Genomic DNA, 15,239 nt, shown 5'->3' on the forward strand with positions numbered 1-15,239 from the left:
CACTGCAACCTCCGCCTCCTGGGTTCAGGCAATTCTCCTGCCTCAGCCTCCTGAGTAGCTGGGATTACAGGCACGCGCCACCATGCCCAGCTAATGTTTTGTATTTTTAGTAGAGACGGGGTTTCACCATGTTGGCCAGGATGGTCTCGATCTCTTGACCTCGTGATCCACCCGCCTCGGCCTCCCAAAGTGCTGGGATTACAGGCTTGAGCCACCACGCCCTGCCAACTTTCCAGCTTTTAATGGCTCATGAAGTTCGTCCATTTATTTGTGACATCTCAATACCATTTTAAAATGCAGAAACAGACGTGATAATTCTGCATCTGTGTTTACTGTGTCACGTATAATATGTCATTCAGGAAATTCAGAAAGTCACTTCCTAAACTTTTTCTTTTCTCTAAAGGTAAATCTCACCTGGCTATCGTGCAGCGGGTAAACAATGAGGGAGAAGGGGATCCGTTTTATGAAGTTCTGGGAATTGTCACCTTAGAAGATGTGATTGAAGAAATCATCAAATCTGAGATTCTAGATGAAACAGATTTATACAGTAAGTAGCATTGTCTGAGTGTATTTCTAAAACCTTTGTTTTTTTTTAATTGTGTTGTGAGTCATCTGACATTTCTCCAGTTGCTGCCTCTGTTTAGAATGATACACTGTGTGTGTAGGCCATGCATGACCTGTCGGTGTATTCCAGTCTCTTGACCGGAAGGAGCAGACCGTGCAATGCGACAGCATTCTTCTGAAAAGGCAGCTGGCTTCTAACCACTGATGAGGGCATTACTTGCCCTAAACAGAAAACTGTTGTTGGTTTTAAATTTTATTTCATATATGTTTAGAAAAATCGTTCTCTACTGAACTTTCATTTTATACAACTAGGTAAATTGTTTTCAGATAAACTTGTGTTTGTACTTTTCATAATTCAAGTACTCTATAAAGTGAATGAAACGCCAGGCACAGTGGCTCACACCTGTAATCCCAGCACTTTGGAAGGCTGAGGCAGGCAAATCACCTGAGGTCAGGAGTTCAAGACCACCCTGGCCAACATGGTGAAACCTTGTCTCTACTAAAGATGCTAAATTAGCTGGGCGTAGTGGTGCGCGCCTGTAATTCCAGCAACTTGGGAGGCTGAGGCAGTAGAATCACTTGAACCCGGCAGACAGAGGTTACAGTGAGCCAAGATTGTGCCATTGCACTCTAGCCTTGGCACCAGAATAAGACTCCATTTCAAAAAAAAAAAAAAAGTGAGTGGGATTTGTTAAACTGATGGATGACAACAATACTTTCTTGTTTCAGAGCCCCTGGGTGAGGGGTGGAAGTGAGATTTGCAAGTTTAGTTTGCTGGAGCAGCAGGTTTGGGGTGTGGGAAGCAGGATAGGGCAGGGTACACAGTAAGAATGTGTTTTGCCTGTTCTGTGCTTCTCTGCCTTCTCTTTTGGGGAAGGTGAGACTGGGGAGTGGCTTGGATCAGGGCAGGGGGAGATGAGTATGGATACCGTATTTACCCAGGTGTAGAGCTGAGTGTTGAGCCGAATCCTGTCTCATTAAAGTATAAAACATGATTGCTGGACTGGGAAGATTAAATCATGGCTGCACCCTTAGCAATGCTCAAGGGTTCCATAAAGCCAGAGATGACCCAGGCCTGAGATGTTTGGAGGTCCTAGGGGTGGGATAGAGAAAGAGCATCTGGGCCCTGTGTATCCTGCCTCACATTAAAGCATGGCTTGGTGGAGGGGAAGTGGACTGTCCCAGCTTCCCAACAAGCTGGTCATTCAGGACAAAGTCTGCCTTGCTCAAAGCAGGTGTGGTTTTATTCAGTCCTGCTAGAAGGAAACATCCCTCATTTTAAAAATGAGAAAGTTGCTGGGCGTGGTGGCTCATGCCTGTAATCTCAGCACTTTGGGAGGCCGAGATGGGTGGATCACATGAGGTCAAGAGTTGGAGACCAGCCTGACCAACATGGTGAAACACCATCTCTACAAAAATACAAAAATCAGTCGGGCATGATGGCATGCACCTGTAATCCCAGCTACTCGGGAGGCTGAGGCAGGAGAATTGCTTGAACACAGGAGGTAGAGGTTGCAGTGAGCTAAGATCGTGCCACTGCACCGAAGCCTAGGCAACAGAGTGAGACTCTTTCTCTCAAAGAAAAAAGTAAATAAATCTGAGATAGTCTTCCCCATACCCACAAAAGAAAAAAAATTACATTTAATTAATGACTGTCTTCTGAAAGTATATCCTGTTTCACCCTCACATCTGAATAGCATTCTTAAAAAAAACACCCTTTCCCAAGTATGTATTGTCCTTTCCTCCTCACTTGGAGGGTCCTCAGAGGTCTCATAGTAGAAAATACTAATTGTGTCTTTATGTTCCTCCTTCCTCACAAGTGACTATTTGAAAACCGAGTGTGGGCCAGGCGTGGTGGCTCACGCCTGTAATCCCAACACTTTGGGAGGCCAAGGTGGGTGGATCAGGAGTTCGAGACCAGCCTGGTCTCGAACATGGAGAAAACCCCGTCTCTACTAAAATTACAAAATTAGGCAGGCATGGTGGCACATTCCTGTCAACCCAGCTACTCAGGAGGCTGAGGCAGGAGAATCATTTGAACCTGGGAGTTGGAGGTTGAGGTGAGCAGAGACTGTGCCATTGCACTCAAGCCTGGGCAACAAGAACAAAACTCCTTCTCAAAAAAACAAAAAACAAAAAACCACAGAGTGTGTTTCTGTATGTTTCCCCAGGGGTAGTACTTATTAGAAAGGTGATTTGCCATTTAGGAGATCCTATGTTTGCACTTCAATTTTTTTTTTTTTTTTTTTTTTTTTTTTTTTGAGACGGAGTTTCGCTCTTGTTACCCAGGCTGGAGTGCAATGGCGCGATCTCGGCTCACCGCAACCTCTGCCTCCTGGGTTCAGGCAATTCTCCTGCCTCAGCTTCCTGAGTAGCCCGGATTACAGGCACACGCCACCATGCCCAGCTAATTTTTTGTATTTTTAGTAGAGACGGGGTTTCACCATGTTGACCAGGATGGTCTCGATCTCACGACCTCGTGATCCACCCGCCTCGGCCTCCCAAAGTGCTGGGATTACAGGCTTGAGCCACCGCACCCGGCTGCACTTCAGTTTTATACAAATCTTAGTTTAACTTCTTTTAAGCTTTGATTGGACTGATTGCTTACGTTAAGTATTGCCTAATATGACTTACTGGCTCAAGATGCTGGATTTGTGATTTCAGTTATATTCTGTTTTTTGGGGTTTTTTTGAGACCGAGTCTCACTCTGTTGCCCAGGCTGGAGTGCAGTGGCTCGAACTCAGTTCACTGCAACCTCCACCTCCCAGGTTCAAGTGATTTTCCTGCCTCAGCCTCCCAAGTAGCTAGGATTACAAGCATTCAGCACCATGCCCAGCTAATTTTTGTATTTTTAGTAGAGACAGAGTTTTACCGTGTTGACCTGATCTTGAACTCCAGACCTCAAGTGATCCACCTGCCTCGGCCTCCCAAAGTGCTGGGATTACAGGTGTGAGCCACTGCGGCCAGCCAATTTCAGGTATATTATTAAATCTAGATAGAGATTTTGAGTGACAGCTGTTGCCATTAGAAAATTATTTTTAAATTCTATATTGATTTTGCTGTCTGGGTCTCAAAAAAATTGAGATAGATGAAAAGTGGAAGTTGCGATTGCCTTCTCGGGAAAAGCCTAGTAATTGATCTGTTTTGCTCTATGCAAGAAACAATAATGCAGTGACTCAATTCTTGGGAAGGAGCAAGCGACTGGGGTCTTATCTTTAAGCTAGTTTTTTCTTGATCATTAGTTTGTCCAGAAAAATACTTGAAAGATGGTTTTGTAGGAGGTTCCTTCCAGGTCAGGAGCTGGCAGACCACAGCCCATGAGTGCCTGCCCTCTTATTTTGTGTGACCTGCAAGCTAAGAATGTCTTTTCACATCTTAAAACTGTTGAAAAGTGGCCAAACGAGGTGGTTCATTTCTGTAATCCCAGCATTTTGGGAGGCAGAGGTGGGAGGATTGCTTGAGCCTAGGAGTTCCAATACTAGCCTGAGCAACATAGTGAGACCCTGTCTCTACAAAAAATTTAAAAGTTAGCTGAGTGTGGTGGCATGTACCTGCAATCCCAGCTACTTGGGAGGCAGAGGTGATAGGAATGCTTGAGCCTTGGAGTTGAGGCTGCAGCGAGCTGCAGTTGTGCTGCTGCACTCCAGCCTGGGCAGTAGACCAAGAGCCTATCTCAAAAAAAGAAAAAAGAAGAGCAATTGCTTTGTGACATGCAAAAATTATATGCACTTGCAGTGTTCATCAAGAAAGTTTGGTTGGAAAATAGCCATGCTCCTTCATTTTTCTAAACAGCAATGTGGAGACCGTGGAGATACGAAGAACCTAAAATACTGACCCTCTGGCCCTTTTCAGATGAAGTTCGCTGACCCCTGTCCAGATCCCATTTGTATTTGCTTGACCTTGAGGATTTCATGGTCTGGAGTAGGAGTGAAGCAAACAGATATTAATAAAACATTGCTCTGAAAAAGCATTCTTGTTTCTTAAGGGGATTTTGTTTGTATGTTGTCTTTTGGCAGAGGCGAGGGGCCTCTTATATGCAGGGGCACACTTCCCTCTGTGTACATAGTGATGGTCCTTTGCTGGAGTATGCTGACATTGAGCAGCAGTAGACTGTGCACCCCAGCTGCGCGCCCTGTTGTTGTGTGCATCTGTGGGTCCTGTGAGGTTTTGTCTGCGTTTGCCCGATGCCGTGCTCACAAGGGCCCTCTATAGACCTTCCTCTGAAGCACGTTCACTCATCAGGCTTCCTGCAGCCACTCACTGCGGACTGCGCGGTGCCCAGGCTCCCATGCTGATGTGATGCGCATCTGGCTCTCCCTCTCTCCTTCGCTGTGGCATCTGTGCATAGAGCACTTGCATCTGGAAATACAGTCCAGCCCTTCCAATATATTTTGACTTTTTAATTCGAAAAGGGCCCTGATCTCATGGTATACATTTTCTTATTTTTTTTTTTCCCTTTTCATTCTTCCCTTAGCCGATAACAGAACGAAAAAGAAAGTGGCTCACCGGGAACGAAAGCAAGATTTTTCTGCCTTTAAACAGACAGACAGCGAGATGAAGGTTAAAATATCACCACAGCTCCTCTTGGCCATGCACCGTTTCCTAGCAACAGGCAAGTGCAGCTTATCACAGTTTGCGATCTCTACCAACCCTGAAGCGTGTTTCTCATCCACCACTGACTGGGGTGGGCTGGGGGTGGACACTGGGAAATGGGGTGATAAGTAATGCCACTTTTGTGTTTTGTTTTTTGTTTTTTTGTTTTTTTGTTTTGTTTTGTTTTGTTTCTTTTTAAATTCTCTCCTCTCCTGTGTTCAGTGTCGGCATGAACCCTCTGAGAAATTTACCAGGGGTGGACCAGTAACTTAAAATTGGTCTGAAAGGTAAGGATGAATGTTAGTGCCACACTGCATGTGTACAGTAGGCCAGGCCATCTCCTTCCAGCTAGGTCCGTGGGAGAGCCAGCTGGTGGAGCAGGCTGATGGTGCCAGCCTGGCACTAGCTTGTTTGATGGACAGTTGAGTCCAATCTCTCTTCAGCTTGTCCTGGAAGCACAGTTGGACATCAGTGGTAACACAGGGGCTGTGATTTGCAAAGAAGAAAACTAGGTTTTCACAATTAAACCTTTATCTTTTATGGTTTGAATAAAATCAGAAATTCTGAGAACTTTGATACGGATTTCTTGATGGCCTCCTCAGATTGGATTAACTTGAGCCCATTCCAGGAGGCAATTGTTCATCTTATTTAAACCACCAACCCAGCCGGCACTGACTGCTCCAGAGAGGTCAAGGTTGAATGGACTTGAGAGACTGATCAACCCTTCTCCCATCCCCAAATGCTCTGCAGGGTTGAGCTCTGATGGCCGGGGGAATTGTGAGAAAGTCTGAAAGCACCCAGTGGCTTTAGAAGACATCGGTGTCCCTGCTAGGCAGCCAGTGCCTTTCATCTACACACAGTAAACTTAAACCATGTTTAAAAGAAGGCTAACCGCAACCACGTGACGGAATGCTGTGTAACTTAAGGTCGCGTTCTTAGACACATGGAAATGCTCACAATGTAATATTCATCACATCAGAAAATTCTCATGATCCAAAGTGGGGAAAAACATGTGTACTTTAAGGTTAGAGTTGTGTTTTTTGTGTGTACACACATGTATACATGAGCACGCATACCTAGGCATGGCACTGGAAAGATATGCTCACTAAATTGCTCAGATGGTAGTCTGAGTGGTTGGCTTACAGATAATTTTTTTCTTCTTTCTTTTTCTGTATTCTAAAATTTCTGTAATGTACTATCTTATTACAAAAAAGTCACAGTAGAGAACTTAACAGCTTTCATAAATAATTAGAAAATAAAAGACAATGTCTTTCACTTCTTACTCTTTTTCTAATTTTCATAATACTGTTCCTCATCATTTAAGAACTACAAATTAAAACTAGACATCTAGGCTGGGCATGGTGGCTCGTACCTGTAGTCCCAGTTCTCTGGGAGGCCAAGGCAAGCTGATTGCTTGAGACTAGGAGTTCAGGACCAGTCTAGCCAACATGATGCAACCCCGTCTTTACTAAAAATACAAAAATTAGCCAGGTATGGTGGTGGATGTCTGCAATCCCAGTTACCGTGGAGGCTGAGACAGAAGAATCGCGTGAACCCTGGAGACGGTGGTTGCATTGAGCCAAGATCATGTCACTGCTCTCCAGCCTGGGGAACACAGTGAGATTCTGTCTCAAAAACAAAACAAAAAAGTCTAAAACTAAATCTCCTACTCTGCTTCTGAGATATCATGGAGCCCAGTTGCAGGATAGCACCCTTCAATCGGTAATTTCTGTTTTTGTTACTTAAAATAAAATGCTGTCTTTGTAAATACTTTTGAATATTACTTTTTTTTTTAAATTAGCATGTTGATGTGTGCACATGCCCTGCTCTTATTCCCAGTCTCAACCCTCTTTGTTCCCCACATTCCTCGGGGTAGTTGAGTGGGAGAGGGAGACGTGGGGCACCTGTGTGTGTGCGCTGGCACTAACTGCACCCGATGTTCCTGACCTTGGCTTCTTCCTTTGGCTGTTGGTCGACAGTCAGACTGTTATGGCTTGTTGAGGGGCATCCCCGCACTCAAAGAGCCCGCTTGCGGTTGATTTTCATTTCTGTCAGTCAAATTAGGGTACTTTGATGAGGACTGAAGGCAATGACGGGTTGAAAAGAAAGAAGTAAAAGGAACAAATGTGAGAATTCAGCACTTTCTAATTTCTCCCAGGTAATCTGTCCCCAGTGGATCACCAAACGGAAGCCTCGTCCATCCATATGCTATCACTTCGACTCCAAGTATTCTTATCTAAACACCTTAATTACTATTAATAGTATAATTTTTTTCCCTCCGTTTGAAATGTAATATCAAGTTGTGTTTATATCTATAGAAGTAGAAGCATTTAGCCCATCCCAGATGTCAGAGAAGATCCTTCTAAGGCTGCTAAAGCACCCCAATGTCATCCAGGAACTGAAGTACGATGAGAAGAACAAGAAAGCCCCCGAGTACTACCTCTACCAGCGCAACAAGCCTGTGGACTACTTCGTTCTCATTCTGCAGGTCAGAAGAATTACTCAATAGTGCTTTGCTCTGAGTACCCATCTTTTGGTTTGGTGTAAGTGAATGGGTGTCACCGTGTACATACTGAACCTTTCCTATATAAGGGGTAGGCTTAGACATGGGAGAATTGCATCTTCCTGTTTTCATATCTGTAAAGTAATTCTAATATAAAGCAATGCCAATCGTTACTTTAATGTTCAATACTAAAAGGTACTTAGTAGGCTGGGTACAGTGGATCATGCCTGTAATCCCAGCGCTTTGAAAAGCCAAGGTTGGAGTATTGCTTGAGGCCAGGAGTTCAGACCAGCCTGGGCAACATGGCAAGACCCCATCTCTACAAAAAAAGTTAAAAATTAGCTGGATATGGTGGCATGCACCTGTAGTCACAGCTACTTGGGAGGCTGAGATGGGAGGATTGCTTGAACCTAGGAGGTTGCCATGTTCAGACACTGCACTCCAGCCTGGGTGACAGAGCAAAACCCTGTCTCAAAAAAAAAGTTTGGAGGGATGTACTTAGTGATTGCTGAGTCAGATGAAAATGGTGAATTCAATTGTTAGTGTTTTTTGAAGAGTTTGGGAAAGTTTACCAGTACATGTCCCTATCTCTGGGTTTTTGAAATTTCAGAGTCATAGGTTCTTTGGTCCTCTTAATTTTCCTTTTTTCCATCCTTCAGTAGGACTTAAGCTTATACAGCTTCTTAGAGAAAAAAAAAAAAAAAAAAGAGAGATATCTTAGATAACAGAAGATATCTCTTCCGTTAACACCATCAACATAATCCATTTGTTACTGTCTTTATTCCTGGTTACTAACCAAACTGTTCTACAGAGGAACTGATAGGATAATTACAGCCTCTCACAGCAGGGTAACTGATTCCTTCTCACTATAACATAATTCAGTAGATGAAGTGGGAAGGTCAATTCATTCTGAACTTCCTTTGAGTGACTTTGGTGCTTGGGTTGACAGGAGGCCTTGTTTTATCACAGTCTCACTTAATAGAGCTCTATCCTTGGCATGGAGGCCAAGGTGGATATTACAGTCAATAAAATGCTAATTTTATTGACTTCTTATACTTCTTTATTGAAGAATTGCTTTAACCAGAAATCTGAGTTTATTTCAGTACAAAAATATTCTTGTATTGAGCTAATATTCTTGTACCTTGACATTTACACATTTGATCAGATGTGATACATACATGAACACAACACTTTCCCGAGTTTGAATCTACACATTCAAATGTGTAGATTCAAACTCGGGAAAGTGTTGTGTTGATGTATGACCCCATGTATGGCAGCATTGTGGTGTCTGGAAGCAGGAGTGAGGAGTAGGAAAATGCCGAGGGTTAGTGATTACCTGTCACTTTCTTACAGTGCTTCTTAGAAACTTCTGTTTGCATATTTATTAATTTAGTGTCCTGATTCATCTTCTACATTTAGTTTTCCTCCATTGTTGTTTTGTTTTGTTTTCCTCTCTGGAGATATATATGCTTGAAACTCTGAGGGCACTGTTGGGAATTTAGTTTACCGTAGTGAGGGAATAAAACATGTTTCTCATAAGAGTGAGATGTGAATATTCCTTAAGCCTGGAGAAACTCTGGATTACACTAAAGACTCACAGGAGGATTTAGAAGACTGACATTGTGAATTTCAGTGGTAATATTCGAAACTGTGGTTTTCAGTTGTCTACTTTAGTATGGTTAGGGTTTATGAAGTTGTGATTCAGTACTGCTTTATTGCTATATAAGAAAGCCATGGATCTAAAAATATTAGGGAAAAGGGACTTCATAATCTCTGCCCATTTACAAGTAAATCTTTTAAGATATTTTTGATAAGACATGTATGTATATTTACCTGTATTTGTATACCAATTTGTGTTAAATATTTATATAAATGTGATGAGACTTTTGAACTATTAGGCTGAAAATGCCATGGGGGTTTTGTAAGTAGTGAATGTGTTTGATGAACAGATGTTTGGTGAAAAACATGATCTTGCAGACTTAACCAGTTACCTAAGGTACCCAGAGAAGAACAAAATGAAATGCTCTCACAGCCTCAGTCAATCTGGCATAGCTACCATGATTACAAAGCATAGTCTATCTAATATGTCACTAAGCCAGCACTGAAAGTTCATACCACCTTAGGGAACATGTTCCACTGTGGGTTTTTTTTTTTTTTTTTTCCTGTTTTTTGTTTGTTTTTCAGATAGAGTCTCACTCTGTTGCCCAGGCTGGAGTGCAGTGGCATGATCTCGCCTCACTGCAACCTCCACTTCCCGACTTTAAGTGATTCTCTTGCCTCAGACTCCCAAGTAGCTGGCATTACAGGCGCGCTCCACCACACCTGGCTAATTTTTATATTTTTAGTCAAGATGAGGTTTCACATTGTTAGCCAGGGTGGTCTTGAACTGCTGACCTCAAGTGATCCACCTGCCTCAGCCTCCCAAAGCACTGGGATTACAGGTGTGAGCCACGATGCCCAGCCTCTACTGCATTTCAAGGGCATTAAATGAGAAGGAAGCAGTGATATCTGCCTTCTCTTCCTGGTCTCAGTGTCAGTGAGGTGCTCTCCCTGCACTTGAGGAAAAAAGCCCTTTGAATAATTGATGATAGGAATATAATTGTAAATAGAAACACATCATTTTTTCCTTTAAGCCCTAGATAAGGTAAAATCTATTCAAGGAAAATTACCTAAGTAAACAAGAGTATTTTGTAAGCTACCATGTACATACCTCCCACCACATACGCATAAAAAAGCCAAAACTTCAAGTTTTATCTGAAAAAGTCGATCTTTACACTAAAATGCATTTCCAAATCAATAAAGACATTATAAAATCACAGTAGATAATGGAAAAAACTTTATTGGCTCTCCATGCTTTAAATAACTTAACAAAATACATATAAAGTAGAAATAGAAAGGAATGTAATTTTGGTAGAAGTGTTTTTCCACTATCATAAAAGATCAGGCATACTAAAAAAAAAAAAAAGTTACAGTTTTAAACTGAATAACTTGCAAAATAGAATTAAAAGATTTGGAGAAAATTAAACATAATCAAGAGAAGTACACTTTAAAAAAAAGCTTACATGGGCTGGGCGTGTTATGTTATTACAGATTATGCCTGTAATCTCAGCACTTTGGGAGGCCAAGGTGGGAGGATTGCTTGAGGCCAGAAGTTTGAGGTCAGCCTAGACTACAGAGCAAGAATCCCTTCTCTACAAAAAAATGTTTTAAAAATTAGCTGGGCTTGGTGGCCTGTGTTTACAGTCCCAGCTGTTCAGGTAACAGAGGCAGGATTGCTTAAGCCCAGGAGTTCGAGGCTGCAGTGACCTATGATTGTGCTATTGTACTCCAACCTGGGCAACAGAATGAGAATGTCTCAATAAAATATCTACGTGATTCATAAAAATTGAGCACTTATGTTACAGTGCATATGCTAGTAAATACAAAAAGATAGAAATTTCATAAAACTATCTGAATCTATCATAATGAAATAAAATTAGAAATAAAAAATACATGGCCGGGTGCGGTGGCTCAAGCCTGTAATCCCAGCACTTTGGGAGGCCGAGGCGGGTGGATCACGAGGTCAAGAGATCGAGACCGTCCTGGTCAACATGGTGAAACCCCGTCTCTACTAAAAATACAAAAAATTAGCTGGGCATGGTGGCGCATGCCTGTAATCCCAGCTACTCAGGAGGCTGAGGCAGTAGAATTGCCTGAACCCAGGAGGCGGAGGTCGCGGTGAGCCGAGATCACACCATTGCACTCCAGCCTGGGTAACAAGAGCGAAACTCCATCTAAAAAAAAAAAAAAAGAAATAAAAAATACGTAAAAGTTCTAGGCATGGTGGCTCATAGCTATAATCCCAGAACTTTGAGAGGTTGAGGCAGGCAAGTCATTTGCGTCCAGGAGTTCAAGACCATCCTAGGCAACACAGTGAAACCCTGTCTCTACAGAAATGCAAACATTAACCAGGAGTGGTGGCAGCTACTTGGGAGGCTGAGGTGGGAGAATCACTTGAGCCTGAGCCTGGGAGGCAGAGAGGTTGCGTGAGCAGAGATCCTGCCACTGCACTCCAGCCTGAGTGGCAGAGACTCACTCTGTCTTCAAAAAAATTGATAAATTTTTAAATAGAAAAGGCCATATATTTTTAAAAACTAAGCCATGTTAAAATTGTGATAAATTCTCTTATGTAGGTTTATATATTCAAGACACAGAACACAGTGTATAATATGCTCTCATTTTTTGTAAAAGAAATAAACATGCATCTACACGAGAAACTGGTAACAGTGAGTCTAAGATGGTAATGTGGAAGGCTGGAAAGAGAGTGGAAGAAAGACTGACCTGTTCCTTGTGTAGTTTAAATTTCTCACCACGTGCATGTGCTGTTTAAATAAGTAATTTAAAAATAGAATTAATGGAAAAATAAAAGTCCTAAATAGCAACTGAGTTAGAGAAAACATACAGAATATAATAAAATATACATAGTATTACCATAAAAGTTGACTATTAAATAATATAAATACCATATAGACAAAAGTTTTAAGAAATCTTATTCCTCTAAGTATTGAAATAAGAAAAAAAAATACATAGAAAAAGAACAAAGCAGCAGACTAAAAAACAACAAATTAGTAAAGATTCTTATATGAACTGGCTGGCATGGTGGCTTGTGCCTATAATCCCAGCACTTTGGGAGGCTGAGGCCAGCAGATCACTTAAGGTCAGGAGTTCGAGACCAGCCTGGCCAACATGGCGAAACCCATCTCTACTAAAAATGCAAAAATTAGCTGGGTGTGTTGGTACACACCTGTGGTCCCAGCTACTCTGGAAGCTGAGGCTCAAGAATTGCTTGAACCCTGAAGGCAGAGGTTTCAATGAGCTGAGATTGCACCACTGTGCTCCAGCCTGGGCAATGGAGTGAGACTGTCTCAAATAAATAAATAAATAAATAAATAAATAAATAAATAAATAAATTGAAAATTGAAAATGCCTTATAACCCACAAATACAATCAAGATTTGGTTCTTTGAAAAGATGAACAAAGTCAGTGTTCTATTGGCATAATTGATGTGATAAAAGGAAAAAAAAAGTTTTCCCCTCCCCCATAAAAGCAGCTAGAATAAAAAGGATTTGCTAGAATAAATATTCAAACTTCACAAAACTCATAATTTTATGTCATACAAATAGAACAAGATGCCATGATAGTCAACTGCATTCTTTAAGGCATATGAGCTTAACCCTAAAATCTGATATTATAGGTCAATCTCACTTGTCAACATTGATGTAGATTTTCTAAATAAAACTGGTAGCAGAGAGCAAGACATACCCAAGGTTATTCACTGTGACTGTGACTGAATTGAGTTTATTTTAAGAATGCAGTGCTAGTTTAAGAACAACAAAACCAAAATATGTCACGTTAATTGGGAAAGCAGTAAAAAAAATTCTGATACTTGTATCAACAGATGTCAGAAAGACAGTTGACAAAGTTAAGCATAGAGAAAATAGATACCCTGTCCCCTCAAATTTTTAACTGTGAATGGGGGGGGAAAAAAAGAAAAAGTACAATAAATAAATCATATCCTAAACTGTCAGCCTCCCATCTAAATAAAATATTGTTTTACAAAGCTATCTATGCAAATATATTTACAGCAAATCCATTATAAAATAGTAGAAGCAGTTTATGTCTGGCTAATCAAAGTGAGGCGATAATATGAGGGGTCGCTATGTAGTAATGGAAGAAGTGGAAAGAATGTGCAAAAATGTCAAGTAAAAAAACCAGGATGTTCACAGTAATTATAACTGTTATGAAACATTTTCCTAATAAAAATAGAGTAATATGTCTGAGCACGGAGGCTAATGCCTGTAATCTGAGGACTTTGGGAGGCTGAAGCAGGTGTATCACTTGAGGTCAGAAGTTCAAGACCAGCCTGGCCAATGTGGTGAAATGCTGTCTCTACTAAAAACAAAAGAAGTCAGCTGGGCGTGGTGGTGCGTGCCTGTAGTCCCAGCTACTTGGGATACTGAAGCAGAAGGATCGCTTGAACCCGGGAGGTGGAGGTTGTAGTGAGCTGAGATGTTGCCAGCCTGGGCAACAGAGTGAAACTCCATCTCAAAAAAAAAAAAGTAATAGATCATTGTATAATTCATACAGTTGGTGAGAACTTGGTCCTTTAGGGAGTAAAATGCCTAAATGATCTAATAAAAAATAGTATGATTGCTCTTCCACAGCACATAACCAGCTTATAATTTAGGAAACATAAAGAGTAACTAAGAAATATATGAAAAAGGAAGGAAAACAAAAGGAATACCTGTTTTATTTGCCTTTTACATAACCTACAGAAAGGAATACTTTTTTTTCCGCTTCTGGAGTTAAGTTTTTTTTGGTTGGTTTCATGCCCCAAATTAATGTTTCTCCCTCACTCTTCCTCATTCGCTCTGCCTCCCAGTTCATCCACACTTTTTTTTTTTTTTCTTTTAGACGGAGTGTAGCTCTGTTGCCAGGCTGGAGTGCAGTGGCATGATCTTGGCTCACTGTAACCTTCAGCTCTCCACCTGGTTCTAGCGATTCTCCCGCCTCAGCCTCCTGAGTAGTTGGGGTTACAGGCATGCACCATCATGCCCAGCTAACTTTTGTATTTTTAGTAGAGACAGGGTTTCACCATGTTGGCCAGGCTGGTCTCGATCTCCTGCCTTTGTGATCCTCTCGCCTTGGCCTCCCAAAGTGTTGGGATTACAGGCGTGAACCGGCCCATCCACACTCTTTTTTATAGTCTGACATGGATTCAAAAGGGACTTTTCCCTATAAATGGGGGTTGTCTCCTTGTGGAGGTGGCAGGTAGCATCTTCAGATTTCTACAGCCCTTAACAATGCTTAGTATGCCTCCACCTAATATTGGAAGGAGAATTTAAGCTCTCAATAGCAACCTCCTCAGGGGTTTTGAGTTGCATGGTCTGTGTACCCCGGTGTCATAATGGATCCTTAATCTTGAGGCAAGTACAGATAACACACCCATTTTACTGGATATCCAGCGTTGAACCTTTTGTTACACTAAAGTATATGTCCATGTAAAATTGACTAGGTGTAAGCTCCTTTTGCTTAGAACTCTCGTGTATAACTATAAACCTTAACAGACTATCAAGTGAATCCATTCTCAACGTGTAGATGATGGTATTTGGCTGATCCGGAAGCACCCCTGCCCCAGGGCTGTGGAGGCTGCTGAGTGCCAGCTCCCTTGCATTCAGCACGGCTGGGCCTCTGCGTGTCCAAGATGACGGCACCCTCTAGCCCTTTGACAAATTTGAGCTACTTTGAATGTTTCTACACTGTGTTAGGCTACTGTTTGGCCTCCACTGGGTGTGACTGAATTACTTTCCTGTTAAATCCCACTGTGTTCCCTACTCATGAGCTCAGTGCTTGTCACACTTTAATGTGCAGAGGATTCGCCCATGGATCTTGCTGGAATGCAGATCCTGCTTTAGTGGGTCTGGGATGGAGTCTGAGATGCGGTGTTACCAATAAGCTCTCAGTGGACAGTAGCAAGGCTTAGCTGTGGTGTTCCAAGTGGCACCACGTGACACCAGAGTGGCTAAGGCAGGTGCTGCCA

The 15,239-nt window shown here is 42.0% G+C and overlaps 1 protein-coding gene across 2 annotated transcripts in view; it reads left to right on the forward strand.

Annotated features, from left to right (window-relative positions):
- Positions 1-15,239, forward strand: part of CNNM2 (cyclin and CBS domain divalent metal cation transport mediator 2) — a 173,726-nt gene that overhangs the window by 131,000 nt on the left and 27,487 nt on the right. For both annotated transcript variants that reach the window (XM_010333363.3, XM_039465014.2), the window contains exons 2-4: positions 404-547; positions 5,039-5,176; positions 7,476-7,645. In XM_010333363.3, the coding sequence (XP_010331665.2) occupies positions 404-547; positions 5,039-5,176; positions 7,476-7,645 (452 nt within the window). The remainder of the gene's footprint in view (positions 1-403; positions 548-5,038; positions 5,177-7,475; positions 7,646-15,239) is intronic.

Source organism: Saimiri boliviensis, chromosome 12, assembly GCF_048565385.1.
Source record: "Saimiri boliviensis isolate mSaiBol1 chromosome 12, mSaiBol1.pri, whole genome shotgun sequence".
Taxonomy (NCBI): Eukaryota; Metazoa; Chordata; class Mammalia; order Primates; family Cebidae; genus Saimiri; species Saimiri boliviensis.